The 19,264-nt window shown below is 42.0% G+C and overlaps 1 protein-coding gene across 1 annotated transcript in view; it reads right to left on the reverse strand.

Annotated features, from left to right (window-relative positions):
- Positions 1-894: 894 nt before the first annotated feature.
- Positions 895-19,264, reverse strand: part of ntn1b (netrin 1b) — a 55,051-nt gene continuing 36,681 nt past the window's right edge. The window contains exons 4-7 of the mRNA XM_061711042.1: positions 14,396-14,545; positions 12,778-12,831; positions 9,797-9,871; positions 895-2,597 (exon numbers count right to left, since the gene is read on the reverse strand). Coding sequence (XP_061567026.1) covers positions 2,278-2,597; positions 9,797-9,871; positions 12,778-12,831; positions 14,396-14,545 — 599 coding nt within the window. The 3' untranslated portion in view covers positions 895-2,277. The remainder of the gene's footprint in view (positions 2,598-9,796; positions 9,872-12,777; positions 12,832-14,395; positions 14,546-19,264) is intronic.

Here is a 19,264-nt window from a genome sequence, read left to right on the forward strand (position 1 = left end):
CAGAATCGTTAGAAGCACTTTGTACTCAGATACGTACAGTACGATGCACAGAGTGCTGAGGTGAATTTGTGTATTTGCGTGTGTTTGCTTGACTGTGGCCTGAAGCGGACGAGCCTCTGGGTGCACCTGAACTGCTCAGCAGAGAAACTGGTGTGTTTGTATTTCTGCTCTTGTGTTTTAAAAGTCTAGTTAAGCTCACATGTAGATAGATCTGGTTAATATTTTAACAAAAAAAAAAACGAGAAAAAGTAACACTATACAGCTATATAACAGACAGACAATCATTCATGCCTTTTTGTTGAGTACCAAGTGTTGATAATAAAATCCCATCCTCAAAGAGTCACTCTGAAGAGACGCACATTTGACACGATGTGCAGAATGCACTTGACTATAAACATCTGTGATATCGTATCACTCCACAGGTTATATAACCACAACACTGAATACTGAATACAAATTAAATGTGCATAATTCACAATCATTATCAGCCAGTCCGCTGCAGAAAATAATGAATATGCGGTGTGCACGTGGAATTAGGTTTGCTTCAAACATCTCTGTTTTCTGTCTCTTTCTCTCTCTATTTTTTTAAAAATTAAAGCTACTGTATGTAGCAATACCACTTCTGACCACATGGAGGCACATACAAGACTCTCTCAGAAAATTAGAATATTGTGATTTTCTGTAATGCAATTACAAAAACAAAAATGTCATACATTCTGGATTCATTTCAAATCAACTGAAATATTGCAAGCCTTTTATTATTTTAATATTGCTGATCATGGCTTACAGCTTAAGAAAACTCAAATATACTATCTCAAAAAATTTGAATATTCTGTGAATCTTAATCTTAAACTGTAAGACATAATCAGCAATATTAAAATAATAAAAGGCTTGCAATATTTCAGTTGATTTGTAATGAATCCAGAATGTATGACATTTTTGTTCTTTTAATTGCATTACAGAAAATAAAGAACTTTATCACAATATTCTAATTTTCTGAGACAGTCCTGTAGATCTGCTGTGTTGACATTGTGTCTTTATTTCGGGGCTGACACATGAACGTTCTTGTGGTATGCCGGTTGCAGGTGGTATAACTACATTAGGTGGCTTTAAATGAGTACATCAGTTCCTTCACTTGGAAAGATTTGGGACATCCAACTAATATTTATCTCATTGTTGGAACTCAAAACTGACCGTCATCTAGACCTGATAAACTTGATAAAAGGAGCTGTTTTCCACAAACATCAGTCCACATGCACATCGGCGAGGCTAGCAAGAGTCGTGATGGCTATACAAAATCCTTCTTTCTTTATTTTTTTTAAGTCAAATAATATACTTGGGATTTTCTTTTTCCTTTTAGATGTCACTCTAAAAAAACGTGAACATATCTCATATGTTCTAAAACTTCGGACTAGTAGAAATAAGTGCATGGTTGACCAGTCTACTCTACACCTACCCGATGCGTTGGCATCATCTACAAAAGAAAAAACAAAAATAACACTTACGTATACACATATGGTTACTTTACATTGCAGAGGTCAGAGGTTGCAGCAACATGTTGTAGGTAAAGATAAGCGCTGAACAAAAACGTGCTTGTAGAGAGAGATCACTTTACAGAACAAGGAGAGGATCCTGATGGCGTTTTGTTCCTAAACACAACTACGTAACACTCACATATGACCAGGGAGCCTCCCAGCAGAAATGGCACTCTGAGACCAGTTCTAATATTCAGCTTCGTCTAAAACGAAGTTTAGCAGACTGTAAAAAGCAATACATCATGCTCGGGGTTAATTCCCTCGATGCTGCGAAATAACTTTGAACAGCGTTTCACAGCACAATGAAAATAGATCCTCTGAAGACACAAAACTGGGATACAGGTGATGCATTTCTGTGCCGCTCGCGACTTTAATAATGAAAACAGCGTCATAGGTAAAATGGTCAGGAGGAAACACATCTGTGAAATTAGGTGCAAACTCTGCAATTTACACGACGAAACACACACTGAAAGACAAAGGAGTAGAACAAGTGTAGAATGAGCTCCTTCACAAAAGTTCCTAAATAAAACAAAACAAACTAGTTTCTTCACTCCAGCTCAGAGCAGCAGTCAGTCCCTCGTTTCTCCTACTCTTCACCTGTGTCCCTCTATGTTTAATTCTTCCAGTTTATCTTTTTCCCATCCTTTTCCTCTTCCATGTTTTAATCCAGGGGAGGAATTCCTTTTTGCCTCTGCCTCTCTCCTCCATATTTCTCTCTTTTCCCCTCCGGTACCAGAAACTTTTAGCACTTTCCCCTCTTGTCACGCTGCTGGAACTTCCTGAGCCGGCGGCCCCACAGGTCCTTCCAGGGGATGAGCAGGCTTCCCTTGTCGGCGACCACGCCGCTCTGGCCGGGGGAGTCGTCGTCCGTGCCCAGGAGCAAGTACTTCCTCCCGGGCTTGATCTTGGGGCACTTGCAGGCCACGTCCTTGGCGCGCACCCACAGCAGCTGGTCCCCGCGGCGGATACGGTGCTCACCTTGCTTATACACGGAGATGATGTTGACTGTGAACTTCCACCATTCGCCCGCCTTGTCCCCCTTCAGAACGTGGACCTGGACAGCTGGAGGACGAGACAAGCAGAGGTTAGGTTACCTTCATGAACAGGTTATTTATGTTATAAAAAGAGGTGGGTAGTAACAAGTTACATTTACTCCGTTTCATTTACTTGAGTAAGTTTTGGGAAATGTTCACTATACTTTTTACTTTTACTTGAGTAGATTTGTGAAGAAGAAACTGTTCCTCTTACTCCGCTACATTAGGCTACGTTGAGCTGTTACTTTTCTTTTATCCCTTTTATCCACGTACGCATCAATCTCATGACATCACTGGGTGATTCTTTGGGAAAAATGTTAGTTTTTGCAAGTTTTGTCACATATACAGACTCAAACACACACAGAGTTTCTATGAGTTCATGGGCTTGTTCTAGTTCTGACTGGTTAAAAAAGAAAAGTACAAAGGCTTGAAATTTTGTGCTACTTGTGCTTAATTTATTTTTTTATTCTGTTATTTTATTTATTTTATTATTTATTAAAGTACTTGAATTTACTTGAATTTAAGCTATTTTTTATTTTTTACTCATTTTAATTTATTTTATTATTTTATTGATTTAATTTGCCTGAAGATGATTATTTTGTACTTTTGTCTGTTTGAATGGTTGTGTTAAAAAAATAAATCAGACGTTACTCAACAGTTACTCAGTACTTAAGTAGTTTTTTCACCAAGTACTTCTTTACTTTTACTCAAGTAATTATTTGGATGACTACTTTTTACTTCTACTTGAGTCATATTATTCTGAAGTAACAGTACTTTTACTTGAGTACAATTTTTGGCTACTCTACCACCTCTGGTTATAAAACTACTAATGAGAGACAATGACAGGTGATAAACGAACGTGCAGTTCACTGTATCGTAATATGTTGGCAAGGCTGGGTTTGAAGAGCTGGATTTTCCCGAAATAAACGGGGAAATGCTACATTTAGTGGAAACGTGCCTCATCTGCTACTCGTAGAACTTCTGAAACGGTAGTTATACCCATTTCCCATCACTGCTTCATCAAACCAGACAAACAACCAAGCACGCTCACACCTGCATAAAATTTAACATCAACCAAAAAGCGACCCTGAGAGAACCCACCCCTGCAAAAAGAGAAGCAAGCTAACGCCACAAAGAAATAGTTTCGCTGGCTTGCACGAAGAAGTCCTTGCCATGAGGTGACAGCGCTAACCACCGCATCGCCTCACCGCCGCCCTCCCCTCTCCAAAACTGTGAAACCTGAACATCTGAACACAGAAAACCGCAGGCTAAATCACCGTGCTGAACCTGGTAACTATTGGGGCAACAATTGCGGCAGATGTTTTCATACCAGGAAATGAGGAAACCTCCTCTAAGCCCGAGCTCCCCTGCACAGATTCTCCGCCCCCCCCCCCCCACACACACAACGGCCATTACTCCGCCGCCGTGATTGCAACAAGAGGCAAACAACTCAACAGCTTTCCAGCTAATCTGCGCTTGAAGTGCGGCGCTTGATCTCGCAGGTTTAGCTAGGAATGTGCCATTACCGCTGGAGTGCACGGGTCCACTCAGAACTGTGGGAATCAATTTAATCTGAAGAGGGCGGGATTAGGCTGAAGGTGTTGCAAATCTATAGATTTATATTCAGTGTGCACCCAGTTTAGCGCTTCGGCAAAAACAAACGCTTCAATTACAAAAATGCTCGGGTTAAAGCAATTTCTCCTTTTTTTAATTCAAAAGTAAGTTGGCCTTTTTCTTTGCCTTTGTAACATGATCATGGTCTTCATCAGTCGTCTGCTGTCACGGCCAAGAATGAGGAGAACTGGAGGAGAGGGCTGTTGATGTGTGTCAATGCATGGTGTGAGCAAATTGCACACAATTTTTAGAAGAAAGAAGGTCTGTTAGGCTGAGTAAGAGCGAGCTCTCACAGTCCTGCCATTCACCGCAGCCCTCTCCTTCATCCAGAACCATAAAGGGTGTGTGAGGAGGAGAGGGTGGTGGTGGAGGGGAGTGGGGGTAGGGGGGGGGTCACTATTTGTCTTCACAGCCGCAGAAAGAGCTCCGGGAGAATCGAGATGTGTTTCCGACCTCATGAGCTGTCCGGGTTCTGCTCCCAGAGCCCCATCCAACTCTGCAGCGTGAGAATGCAGCCCGGGCCGGGCTCTCCTCCCCTAAAACTGCTGCGATGAGCTCAGCCCGGGACAGAGTCTCCGGCCGGTGTCTGCCTCTCTTTCTTTCTCCCTCAAGTAGGTTTTCAGTCCACGCCGTGTATTTAAACACACACAAACCCACACGCCTTGCTTTCTGCCAGTTGGTTTGATCAAAATAAACATTAAAAAATGGGAGCATGGGGTCAAGCGACCGATTACAAAAATGAAAAGTGCCCGGTTCTTGAGTCAGACTGGGAGATGATCCTGCACTCAAACATGGCTGCCAGCAGAGTCTCTTTCACAGCCAAACTTCCCACTGGGTTGATCTTCTCCGGGTGTGCTGCGACTTGACACTGCATGCCACCAACAGGCGAGGGCTAATGAAATTAGAGCTTGCTTAATTAGCACACGGGGGCCCCTGTCCCCTCTGGTTATCAGCTGAGTGAATGATCAGGGATCCGTTACCCCCGGGTGAGCGCAGAGAGGTGGCCCGGGGAGGCTGGGAGGCCCTGCCTTTGAGCACTATCCCGGAGCGTCGGTAAACACGCGGCCCTTTTGATTCATTGTCCTCCTTGTGGCAGGCGGGAGGGAGGGTACGTGTGTGCAGAGGAGGGTGTCAGGCGAGGATATAATCCCTTTGTGTCTGCCGTCTCCGTAGCTACGGCGGTGATGAAAAACAAAAATTGAATAAACAAAACATATTTCTTTCTCTCCGGGGTGGCAATCCGTCACCGTCTGCTTAATTTACCACCTGTTTTGCGCCCCGAGGAATGCTCGGTGCAGGGCAGAGCGCACAACTGTGTTTAAACAGAGGGCCCCTTCCCGTGACCCCTGAGGGCCTGCATCACCACTCACACATGGGGGTTGTGGCCCCCGAAGAATAGGGAAGAGACTCTGAAGCCCCACAAAAGCCGGGGCGACAGGCCTGAGAAATGAATTAGACCTCGGCAAAGGAAACGCACGCTAAGCACCGATGTCTGCCATTCAGCCTCAGCACGGCTCGGCTTCATCTGCTAACAGGATCTTCTGAGCGACTTCAGAGAAATCAGACGACTAATGCACGCTCTGCCTGAATCAGCCTGACTGATTTATACTCGCCGCGCTGGTCTCCGCTCAGATGATGAAGATTTAAGCCAGTGGAAATATGAATTATGGCTGCATATGGCGCCTCAGCCAAACGCTACAAATGGCCTGAATTACTGTTGACTTAACTGTAAGGGGACTAAAATACATTTGGCCGCTTTTCAGCTGGAGGACTTTTAAAAGAATCTAAAGCTGCTCCCCCCTTTCATGCCGAAGACGTTTTCGCTAATGATGATTTTGACTGCGGGACAACTTAGACAGCTCCGAAAGAGATCAACATAAGTAGAGCTGGGAGCATCCCCCCGGAGACGATCAGGACAAACCATCACTGCATGTAGTCCGTAATTGCATAAACAGCCCGCTGAAATATGAATCAGTATGTCCTGGTCAACAACAGGGAGCTTTCCCAAAAGCCACTGGTGATGCTGTTTTGAATTATACGACACAAAAATGTCATTTAAACCACTTTAGAGAATACAAATGCATTCTTTTTTGGAGAAAGGGAAGAACATGTTACATATATATACACATTATAAGCTGTAACAACGGTATGCAAGGCTTTCTGCTGGTATCAACATTTGAATGTTTCAGACCCGGCGATGTGATATTGATCTACCTGGCACCGCTTTACTCGGTGCGTTACAGCTGCTTCTCATGTTCTCTGCCTTCCCTCGCTGTGTGTCTTGGCTTCTCTTATCAGTTTGGGATTTGTAAAACGCCAGAAAGTTTTGCCAAATGCCTGAGGCCGACCGCGCTGGGAAGCGCGCGCTCGTACGTAGTAGTGTGATCTTTTCTTGCGTGTTTTATAGAGGTCTGCTCTGTGGGGTTTAAAGGGGTTCGGATCTACAATAACTTTAACTCAGTTCAGACAGCCACGCTCTTTTACGACTGATACAATGGAGTGGGAGAAGGAGAGAAAGAGCAGAAACTTTCACATGTGATTTTTTTTTTCTTTTTCTTTTTATATCTGCAATGCACATAATTTATGTACGGTGAATGAATCAACACTTGACATGTACTGACGCAGTATTACTCATCCAGCTCAGGTTCGTTTTGAACTTCTGTACTCTGTAATGTGAACATTGATACTTCCCTCATATCCGCACTCTCGATGGTGAGTTACACCCCACCAACTGTTTATTATTTATTACTGCTTATTTCAGCATAAACACTAAAAATAAGAGAAACAATGAGCCTGGTACTATCCATAAGTGATAAAATACAGTTTCAGCATCTAACTCATTTTGGCCTGGAGCATTCGTTGTTGAACCGGACACTGGTTTTTGCCAGGATATAGGCAAGACAAGGACAATAAATGTCATTTTCTATTACGGTAATATGGGAGTATTTGAAGACAACTGCAGTAAAATCAGAATTTTGGAGTTTATAAATTTGCCAATTTGTTTTTTTTTTGTTTAGTTTTTTTTAAATAGAGTGCAGTTTGTTCTGATAGAAAAAAAAATAAAGGAATCACTTCTCTATAAATCTGGCCTTCAGGTCCGGGCCAAAACAGTTGGATACATGGCTGCACATCAGCGCCGCTTCAAATGCTGAGGAATCTTCCCGTTTGGGTTTTTTTTATTTTATTTTGCCTTGGAGGTCACCGCAGCAGATCATCTGTTTCCATCTTATTTTGTGATTTTGTACTAAAACCAAGAGTCAAAACTATCATTTGAGCCAGTAATTGAGTGCAGGCATCATGCCTCAGATACGCACCATCTGTGTTTTCATCTGAAAGGGATCAGGCGTGATCCAGTGCCTCTTTCTATTTACTAATTCATTGATGATGTTTTTATTACCCATTGTAGTTTTATTTAGAGGGTTTAAGATGGTGCCATCATGCAGCATTGCATTCTTGGATTAAACGCCACCATGTTGGCAGCTGCAAGTTTTTTGTTTTTTTCTATAAATGTCTTCCCCGAGTTTTGCACGTACTGTACATATGAATATGAAAAGTAACACCCTGTATTTCCAGCATCCATGTTCACCTTGTATAGTCGAGGTCTTCACACATGACTGTGGTTTGTGGGTTACTAGTCTCACTGCTGCTGGGTTTAGAAGCCGATTGTCAGGATTAAAAGACGGTGAAATGTTGTTTTCTACTCCTGATGTGTAAGGAGTTTGTGCTGTGGCTTCTCTCTTCATGTGCACAGTTCATGCAGTAAATCTGTGCCAGTCTTTTAAAACAGGCGAGACATGTACGCCAATGAAGACGTATTTGATCCCACATACCTTTGTCTGAAAGATGCTGTTAGAGAGGCTCGCCATCTTCAAGGTTTGTAAGTGTACATGCGCTTCAAGAGATATATGCACTCACAGCACAAATGGGTGTCTCAGTGGAGCTGGCAGGTGGGATCAGCTGTCTTCACTGCAAAAACTCACAATCTTACCAGGAATATTTTTCTTATTTGTAGTTAAAATGTCTCATTTTTAGTCAAATTAATCTTATTACACTTAAGACAAGACTCAAAAACTCAAAAAACAAAAACTTTCACCTCTTTCAAGTAGATTTTCACTTAAAATAAGTAGAAATATCTGCCAGTGGAACAAGATTTTTTTGCTTGTAATGAGAAGATAAATCTTGTTCCACTGGCAGATTTTTCTACTTATTTCAAGTGAAAATTTACTAGAAAAAGGTGAAAATTGTCAAATAACAAGTTATTTTTCTGGTAATGACTCTTGTTTTAAGTGTAATGAGATTTTTTGACTAAAAATTAGACATTTTAACTAGAAATAAGACAAAAACTCCTGGTAAGATTTTGAGTTTTTGCAGTGTTTGAGACTCATGTGAACCATTCAAAAGCTGCATCTTCTCCAAATGAAGCTATATTGCATCAGCTGGTAACTTGCCACAGTAAATCTACTTGTTATCTGTTAATTTTCCTTCTTTTTAAATTATTTTCTTTCTTGATTTCTTGGCTTCTGATAACTCATCTTCTCTTTCTCTCTCCGTTTCCGCAGCAACCAACCGGGCCACCACACCCTCAAAGTGCAACAAACTCTAATGCTGCTTTTGTTGATTGCGAGTCTAAAGTATATTTATATTAATATATTTGCAGTACGTTGCTTGGACAGCACTTTGATCATCTGCGGTTGCTTAAATCCTCTTAAAAATGAACTTTGACTGGACTTAAAAATGGACTTTGACTGGACGTTTCCTGCCAGGTGTGTATTTCAGTTATATATTTAACAAGCTGCAAACTCTTTGGTGAAGCCAGTGGATATCCAGATAACAGATGTACAGATGTCTGAGTCGCCACTGTGTGGTCAGTTTAGCGTGCGTTATTTTAAGACATATGTATTTCAGAGGAAACTACTGTATATATATGTATATAAGGACTTTATGAGGGTGTAAAGTGACAAACAGTTTGTACAAAACGGACTTGAACAATACTAAACTGCAGGAACATTTACATGCCGGTTGCATGTCTTCAGAATCCTCATTTTCATAACAGAGAACCTTTTTCATTTTTAAATGACCACACTTTATTAAAAACATCTGGTATATAGCAGTGCAGAATGTTCTTCCATATTTCATGTTCAAAAGCGGCTTTGATCAGGCATTTGATCAAGGTATTTGATCAGTTTCTGAATGTTTGTACGAAGATATGCTAATGGTTCATCGGCGATAAAGTAATGGCAGATGAGCTGAATCAGCACACCAAATAAAAGTGACACAAACTTGGCTGACAATTTTTACACATCTTGAAAAGATGAATTTTTCCCAGTCCACCCATGAAAATGATCCACTCAAGAGAGCCTTTTTGAAAAGCTCTTGTTTTCAAGGGCAGGAAATGTTAGCTCAGTGTTTGTGGAAACCCACATCAGAGAGAGTGAAGATGTTTTTCGATGTATTTCTTTTAGTGGACATGACCAGGGTTGGTTTAGGTGAGCCAACACTGAAACAAGAACAGCAGCTGCAGGGTGTGGATTGGCTGATGTCGGGATCCCATTTAATTGAGACGTTTAACCTCCTGACTGCTGGCTGACACCCCGCAGCACTGGAGTCACTTACCATAGTCTTTTTTACAGTATTTCTTCATGGTGATCTTCATTTTTCCTTTTGAAACTTTACAGTGGGATTCACAATCTGAGGACGAGAGCAGAGATGGGAGAGAGGGTCAAAGTCAGCAAGAATGATTTCTAAAATGCTCCCCACAACCAGTACTCGAGTTGTAAAAAGAATTCAGGGGGGATGGTGGATTTTATCATATGGGGACAGATAATTTGTGCTGATTACAAATAATATAATATATTACAAATAATAGGACTGACCAAAACACCTGCAGAAATACTGCAGGAATGACATAGCAGCAGTTAAATGCAGCCTTCTGTAAGCTTTAAATATCCACTGGGCTTACATCAAATACATCAAAACACAAAAATAAAAAACAGTTTTCTGAACTTATCAATATGACTCTGTCCTTCACAGGATAAGTAAAATGGATCACTGCAAAAACTCAAAATCTTAACAAGAATATTTGTCTTATTTCTAGTTAAAATGTCTCATTTTAGTAAAAAAAAAATCTCATTACACTAAAACAAGAGTCATCACTGGAAAAAACAACAATTTTCACCTGTTTCAAGTAGATTTTCACTTAAACTTATTTTAACTTAGAGAAATCTGCCAGTGGAACACGTTTTTTTGCTTGGAATAAGGAGATAAATCTTAAAGCAGATTTTTCTACTTTTTCAAGTGAAAATTTACTTGAAACAGGTGAAAATTGTCAAATAAGTTATTTTTCTGGTGTTATTTTTCTGGTGATGACTCTAAATGTTGAAATAGCAGTAAAACCACATTCATTGATGAAATGACATAAGGGATGGAAAGGAGGGATGGCAGTTTTACAGGGGGGAGGATTTTGACCGTTTTTATTTCAGGGAGGGATGCCGTCTCCCCTCATCCCCCCTCAACTTGAGTACTGCCCACAACACACAAGAACAAATGCCTATATCATCTGGCAGGGACCCAGCTGGATGGACCTGTGGTCCACGCTGTCCCGTGTCGCACCATTTGGGCCACCGGGGTCTTAAAGATGCCTCCAAGTGCCACGGAGAAACAGATTAAAGCTGAGGCACATCCTCCTGCTTCTGTCAGCACACTCCAACTATACGCCTCCCTTGTTTCCCGTTCCAGCACGCTCCCTCGTCAGTGTCCTCGCATTCACCGTGTCAGCTTTGAGAGCTACTGAGGTCAGCCCTTTCATAAAAGGAGGTCACCAGGAGGCGGGAGAGGCACATGAAGTGAGAAAGTGAATTGCCCGAAAGACTGACTCTTCTCGGAAGAGAAACCAGATACAGCTCACGGAGCTACGCCTGTATACCTGCGTTCCCGTGCCGGACGACTCTATCGGTGGCTTTTTGAGATCTTTTTGTTGCAGCACCAGGTATCTTTTGGGTAATTAGGGAGCTGATAGTGGGACCTGAGGCCAAGCTGAAAATTGAAATCATTTGTTCCCTTCCCTCCACTTTCCACTGACTGACACAAATTGGAAGCAGACGATCTCCAAGTGCAGACCCCTCCATCTCTCCCCCACTCTGCCTCTCCCAAAGCAATAAGCCTTGTGATTGTGTGTTTGTGTGTGTGTGTGTGTGCCTGTGTGTGTGTGTGTGTGTTGGGGGGGTGGGAAAGCTGGGTTGGGCAGTCGGTAGAGAAAGGAGGGGGTATTTGAAAGAGAGAGGGGACCTTTCAGCTTGCCTGAATATGGACAAACTTCATTATTTCTTCCAGCCCTCTGTCCAGTCTTCCCCTTTCTTCCCCATTATACTCTGTGTGAATGAGGTTGCCTAGGTAATGATGGAGAAAGAAAAAAACGCCCCTTTCCTCCCGCTCAAAAAAAGAGAGGAGAGAAAAAAAAGGGTGGTTTGGGACGTGAGACGAGGATCGAATTCACGTATGGAGAGAAAGCATTTCTGGTGGAATGCCTGGCTGCTTCCTGCGCCGGTGGGGGAAATGAGAAAAAAAAAGGAAATCCCAAAGTAAATGAATTTGACAAGTCCATATCGAGCATGCCTTATTTCTATGTAAATTAAGTGGTAAGGGTGCGGGGGGGGGGGGTCTTTATCTTCCCCTGGTCTCTGGAGGCTTTCATCATACTTCCCCTCCGATAGCTGACTTTAACCATTAGCCCCTCAGCGCAATCTCTGCACAGCCCTTCACACTCACGGCTCTCATTAAGGTCCGATCTCCCGCTGAGGGGACAAACGCCTCCTTTGTCTGCCACGTTCAATTCTGCAGGGTCCCCCGGGGACAACACTGCTGCTAATTTGGAGGGTGGTGTCTGTTTGGAGTTTTCTGACAGCAGTCCAAACTCCACAGAGCCTCAGCAGCCACTAGCAGGAAGCGAGACTCGTAACAAAGCTCAGTGAAGTCAGTGGCGCCACTCTCGTCAGACACTGATCGATGACCAGGGGGCGATTCATGCCTATTCACAAAAACCTGGATCAAAGACACAACTTTTACAGAACGTACCGAAACAGGTGACAAAACCAGTTTGTAACCAGTAACCGGTAAGTTGCAGGCACAGGTACTGTTCATATCTAATGCCAACATTTGGACATGGAAACTCTTGTCGGAGCACATGAACAATGGGGTCCAGCGGGGCTTCGGTGCTGGCACAGCCTGCCTTGATTGAAATACAAACTGGTGCAAATGAAGCATGTAATCAGATTAGGGCTGAAACTCTGGGGAGGCTGCTGGGCAGGCTGGGAATACAGGCAACGAGGCCACGGGGACCACTGCCAAAATATCTGGAGTTTACATCAGTGGCAGTCTGATCTCACTGACGTGTGTTTAGTTGAAGAGTGTGGAAAAACATGCCTGCGCTTGAGAAATGCTATCATTATATGCATGAAGGAACAGTTAGTTTAGTTTAGTTGCACGATGATTAAAGAAAATCCCACCCATAGAGATATGATCACGCAACAGAAATAAACAGTAATTACAGACAGTGTGCATTGTCTAAAGATTACTAGGACAATCTCCAAGTTTCTCACCTGATGGCTCTTCATAACTGCTGTAAGTTGACGTTGGAGATGCAACTGGGATCTCTGCGTCAAAGAGAGAAACAGACAAAGATTAAACATTCTCATCAGAGAAACTGACCACTGAATAAAAAGAAATGGTTTCATTTATGAGGATTTAACAGGGGCTCAGTTTTCCCTTCGTAGAGCAGAATTTCACCCTCGAGCATTGTCAAAGATCTGGAAATGAAGCTGATTTTTGGTGTGCTGAAAATTGCATATCATGCCTCCGAGCTTCCCATTAACGTCTTATCCCTGCTGATTGCTAGTATGTTGCAGGTTTAGAGAGCCAGTGCCGCTGGTCCTGTTAAATTTCAAGTTGGCGGGGAATTAACAATCGCAACATTTAATATCATACCATTAAAACCAAAAGACATAATATCAAAAAGTTTAAATGAAACCGAATACATCCAGAACCAATTTCGTCCAACTTTCACACCACATTTGTTCCAGCAGAATGAAAGTTTTCCTGTTCCAAGCAGTTTGAGGGGTTTGAATTATCACTGTGAATTCAGGCCAGACTTGTCACTTTGATTCTCCGTCCACACACCGGTGTCCAGGTTCCACAAATGACTTTATCGGAAACGTCAACCCCGGTGACATAGTGGACAGTTGCTAATGTGCGCGCGTCCTCCCGAGCATCACCATTATCTTATCTGCTCGTGCCAGCCAGCTACTTGATGCTGCTCGCTAAAGCAGCTACTAGTGACCTATCTGTCCTTCTGTGAAGCGTGGGTGTTTATTGTTGAGGGTCTGGAATCTGCAGGCTGTAGATACGGCCAATAAACATATCAGCCATCATTCCCTCGGACTCGTTCTGGGGATTTATTGTGAGACAGCCCGTTAACGGCGCTAAAGGCAAACAAGGCCGTGTTAGTCGAGCCGTAATAGTCTGTTTATCTAGACTCAGGTTTAAACAGCCAGATATCTATTCAAAATAATGGAACAGGGATATAATAATAACCCGAGGCGAGTGTACGCCTCGAGCTCATGTGTGACCAGCATGTCCTGTCCTGTCCATGAGCTACTTAGCAGAATGTGGTATTGTTTTATCTTTGAAATCAAAGCAGGGATAAAACATCTGCTTGGCTAAAATCTCTTTGTTGCAACTGACTCATGGTAATTTGTTGACTGACTTATGAAGACAAAGGGAAGCTTGCTCTGTAGTTTTTGGGGTTAGTTAGCGGTAGCGGTAGCTTAGCTCAGACTGTGATCAGATTTGGGTCGATTGCTGCTTGTGTTTTGGTCAGCTCCGTGTCGGTTTTGTGTTTTGTTTGTGGTTTTTGTTGCAGATTTCCAGTGCTTGACGTGTGTCCCCGTGTGTTCCTGCTTCCTGGATTGGCAGTGGATGTCACCAAAAAAAAAAAAAAAAAAAATCACTGGGTTTGTATGTGTATATGTATGTATGTGTACGCATATGTATGCGTATATATATGTATATATATTAAATATAGAAGTAATGCACATATATATGCCTTTGGTTTTTACCGGCATGGTATCAAACATTAATATGTGTGCAGACAAGGTAAAAAAAAAGATTAAAAAAAGATTAAAAAAAAAAAAAAGAAAAGAAGACAAAGGGAAGGCGTACTGATGCAAGGAGCGATGGGGGAGCGGCTCTGCTGGTAGCCCTTGGCGCAGCGGTTGCAGGTGATCCCCGTCACCCCGTCCTTGCAGGGGCATTGGCCAGTGGTCTGGTTGCACGTCTTTCCTGCTGCTCCAACCGGATGGCAGTCACATGCTGCAGAAGGAAAGCAGAAAGACCCAAAAATTACATGGACGCCACCCTAGATTGTACACAAGTAAACAACTTGAAAAATGGAAATATGAGTGGTTTACAGAACTAGAACAACACAAATATCAGATTCCAAATGACTACAGTGTGTCTGGGTTCTCCTCTGCTGACTCGGCGTGTTCCATGTAATATATAACTAGTCTTAGCACTAAAACCATCTAAGAAATCATTCACATTAGAGCAGGCTCTGCTTTCCTTCCAGACCATCACAGATGGGGAATTGGGCCTTAAACCAGCATAAAACCTCAATGAAATTACACAGTTTTCCTCATCCCGTTATGAGTCTTAGACTCTTAATTAGGTCTGCTCTGGAAGGCTCGGAGAAGGGTAAATAACTTGATAAATTGCAGTATTTCAATTTCAACACAAAACATATCAGGGTGTGTGAACATGAGCATGTGAGCGGCTCCCCGAGAGTCTTGCGTCCCCTGCTTCATTGTGATCAGACAGCCCGTCTGCTCTTCAGATTGAGTTTCCAGCATGAAGCTTTTTGGCAAAGAGCTCCTTGCGAATACTGCCTGAATAATGTTTCCCATTAATGGATGAGTGGAACGCACTTCAAAGTCTGTTTAGGCTGTTAGTTAGGGTGGATTGCGCGTTAAATGTCAGAAATTTGTTTTGAGTGTGCGCATGTTCGTGCTCTGCCAAACCTTTACCATAAAGCCTGCGTTTGAAGTGGAAGCCGGGCCTCCCTATTAGTCCTGTATGTGTTATAAGTACCAGCAGAGTTGCATGAAATGTGCTTGAAGTGGTCCAGTAGATGTTGGAGGTGCTTTTAGTTGGAATGTATGAAGCTTTATGAACATCAAGAGATGCTTATTTAATCTTTTTTGCAAGAATGTCGAACCTCTTTGTTTAGGTTGAGCTTGATTTGAATTGTAGAAGCTTGTAGAAGTACGTTTGTTGAAATCAAATCTAACATTTTTGGGATCTATTTCCTTTCCTCTGGGAATATATGTTGATTATATAAATACAGGGGTCTGGTGTGGCCTATCCCAGCTCATTACAGGCGAGAGTCTATCACAGGGCCACATATATGAACAACCAACCATGCACACTCAGATTCACACCTACAGGTAAATTAGAATCCTCAGTTAATCTGGTATGCATGTTTTTGGACGGAGTACCCAGAGGGAAACCATGCAAGCACGGGGAGAACATGCAAACTCCACACAGAAAGACCCCAGAGTCGAACCAGGAACCTTCTTGCTGTGAGGCAACAGTGCTAACCACCAAGCCACCATTCTTCCCTAAATATAATCAATTCATTTATAAAAGCCAGCAAATCTTTTCTTAAAGAGACTAAACATTCTGACGGCCGTGGTTTTCTCAGCCTGTTTCTAGCTCTTTGGCGGCTCTATGTCTGATTTCATTTGGAGGCAGGGTTAATTTACAAAATTCAACTACAATACAGTAGTTATTACCCTTTAAGATGCTCTGTGTCAATGATTTTATCTAAAATACGTTAAGAAAGACAAAAAAAAAACAAAATGAAAAACAATATTGTCTTATGAAGCCATTCATACATGCAGTATTCAAATGTACTGGTTTCTGTTGGGGACCACAGCGATGTGCTGCATCCTTTCCAAACAGAAAATGGCAGTGAGCTCCCTGGACGGGTCACCACTCTGTCACAGGACCAACATTTGAAAATCTAATGTCGAAATTCAAGTTGAAACAGCAAAATAGCCCCCAGGTAGCTGGCAGTTTTACTGACACTACTTGAGCTAGGAGAACATTTACACAATATATATTAGATCCAACTTTTCTTAGTTCCTTGTTGGCTTTAATCAGGCGGCAATGCTTGGTTGAGTCTAATAAGTACATGTAGGGAAAATTACAGCTCCTCAACTGACCACTGGGGCTGGCTCCAAGAGTGAGTACAATTTAAATCACTCAATTGTTACAACAACTACTTAGCCGTAGAAAATAACAGATTTACAGCCTGGTACCACTAACTACACTTTTTCTTAACCACATCACGTAAAATTATATAAAGCAATAAAACATGTATGATTAGAAGCATGTACTTTTGATTGGTGGTTGGTACAGCAAATGGCTACTGTATATGGGATCATCTTGCTACTTAGCACTTTGCACTGTATTGACATCTGAGCTGTACATGATGACCTACTCATTCATGTTTTAAAAAGAATGCATTTTATTGTGCTGTTAATCTTACAAACAGACAGACTTAGTAGGCAGCTTGTGCAATCAGCTACAGACAGTGGTCATTCCTGATTTTGCCACCGAAACGACCTTTGAAAGAGGAAGTCCTGCTGCAAATGTTCACCAACAGCTCCTTTAGTGTGTAATGACCGATGTAATCTGGAGCCGCGGTTCAGGATCAGTTCAGGAACCCTCCAAGCGGAGGTCTGCTGGCACCCGGCAGGCTTGGCTACAATGGCTCTACCCCGGTAAAAGAGGATGTTTAGACAGAGTTGATGAGAATGAATGGAAAGTAATATTAATTAGTTTATCATAGGTTAGCATAAGCTATAAGTCAGATGTCACAGTTTGTCCGGTAATTATGAAGTCTGCGGGTTAGACCTGGAAGTATGACGGTTGGTTCTTGGCTAGAGATGATAAAACAGAGTCGGCCTGTGTTTTAGGAGCTATGATGTGTGAAGTCTCTGCTGCACGGCAGTATGAAGCTTCTGTGGGTTCTCAGGAAACTGGGCTGCATCCACCTGCTGCTCATCAAGTCCACACCTCAAGTTTCAAAACAGCGCATAGTTAGATTAAATGATCGTGACCATGGCCATCATTTATAGTAGGGGTTACAAATAAGTCAGGGTTACTAAGTGATATTCAAAGCTGACACCATAACAATACTCTCACTGGCTCCTTTTTTATGTACGTACACATGGTATACCAAATCAATTGGGATGTGTATGTATATACATATACTGCCCCTGGATATATTTAAACATATAATGTTGAAATAATTCACTCTCACGAGTGAAGAGGATATCATGGTGTCAGTTTTGATGTAAATAGCTGTCATAGTTAGGGTTGCCACCAGTCCCTTGAAATACGGAATTGTTCCGTAATTGGGAATTAAAAGTTGTGTTCCGTATTGAACCAATACAGACACATAATGCTCTTATTTATTGATGTCATAATATATAGGTGAAGGTCGAAAGATTTGAATATATTGCAAAACTTCATTCGTAGTAAATTCAACTAAAGGTGAAACAAATATATTATTTCTCACTACATTCAAAGTGAGATATTTCAAGCCTTTATTTGTTATAATTTTGGTGATTATGCCTCACAGTTTATGAAAACCCCAAATAAAAAAAATCTCTATATTATGAAATCAATAAACAATTCAATCATCAAAATTATAACAAATAAAGGTTTAACATGTCTTGCTTTGCATGTAATGAGACTATGTAATTTATTAGTTTCACCTTTTAAGTTGAGTTATTGAAATAGATTAACTTTTACACAATATTCTTCACCTGTATCTATATTATACATCTGGGCTGATGTGGACATACGTAGCATATGAGGCTATTTCAGTTGCTAGTATGGTTGTCTGTCTGTACAGTCATGCAAGTTCAATGCTATTAAAGCACTTTAAACTTTAAATCAAAGCGTTTTGTTTTTTCATATAAAATAAATACATTTCTATGCATTTTAGAAATTTTGGGGATGTCCCTCTTTTGGGTGCCTGCGCTGCTGAAATCGGGGCGTCCCTTATTTCTATTTCTGAAAGGTGGCAACCCTAGTCATAGCAGACATGGCTCTCTGGACCCCAATGTTTTATCCAGCTCCTGTGAGTCTGGGATGATATGTGAAGCACTCACTGTGACGGTGCAACGCCACAGTCTGCATGAACCAGAAAAGGTGAGCTACAGTAAAGCCCGTGATTCTATTCCTAACATCACAGCATGATCCCCGTGTGAGAACAGCTTGAATTTCAGCAACTGAGAAACTACTGTCCACAAATGTTCTTTGTTTTTTCCTTTTCATTGTATGCCCCGCAATGCTTTTAAGGGAAACATTTTGTCTAATTACTAATCTGTGCATCTATGTTTTTTTTTCTTTTTAGAAAAAGTGTAATTGCCTCCAGAAGCCAAGTTTTGCCATTTCTTGCAGAGGGTGCTGTATATGGGAAACCCTTAATAAATTTCAAGCAGCTGTGGGGGGCCTGTGTGCAGTATGGTTGCTGAAGGGTTTGGGGACTGAACTGCCAAATGTGTGGAGGGATAGAAAAAAACAACTATTATGCCTTGGAAGCATACATCATGTTTCTCCAAGAGCCATGTTTACACAGTGCTTGATGACGGGTGAAGTTGTTAATCTGGGTAATAAAGCGTGAGGCATTCTTCGTTGCCACTGGAGACGTATGCGCTTGTACGGAGACGAATACCTATTTCATTTTTCATCTTTTTCCTTTTTCTAAAACCTCCAACTATAAAGCAAAATTGTTGAAAAGACATTTGTTGAGATACGAGGTGTTGAGGGGAAGGGGAGCTGAGAGGAGGGGTATGAAAGCAGACTTCCTCCTGGCTGTGTTGGCGCTGCACTGTATTTCCTGTCCAACAACAGCAGAGCGAGATGGTCGGCTGATTTCAACAATAAATAGAGTGGGTTTTTAACTGATGTCATATCAGCCGGATTTTGTCACCTGAAGAGAAAGGCAGCAATCAGGCT

Source organism: Cololabis saira, chromosome 21, assembly GCF_033807715.1.
Source record: "Cololabis saira isolate AMF1-May2022 chromosome 21, fColSai1.1, whole genome shotgun sequence".
Classification (NCBI taxonomy): domain Eukaryota; kingdom Metazoa; phylum Chordata; class Actinopteri; order Beloniformes; family Belonidae; genus Cololabis; species Cololabis saira.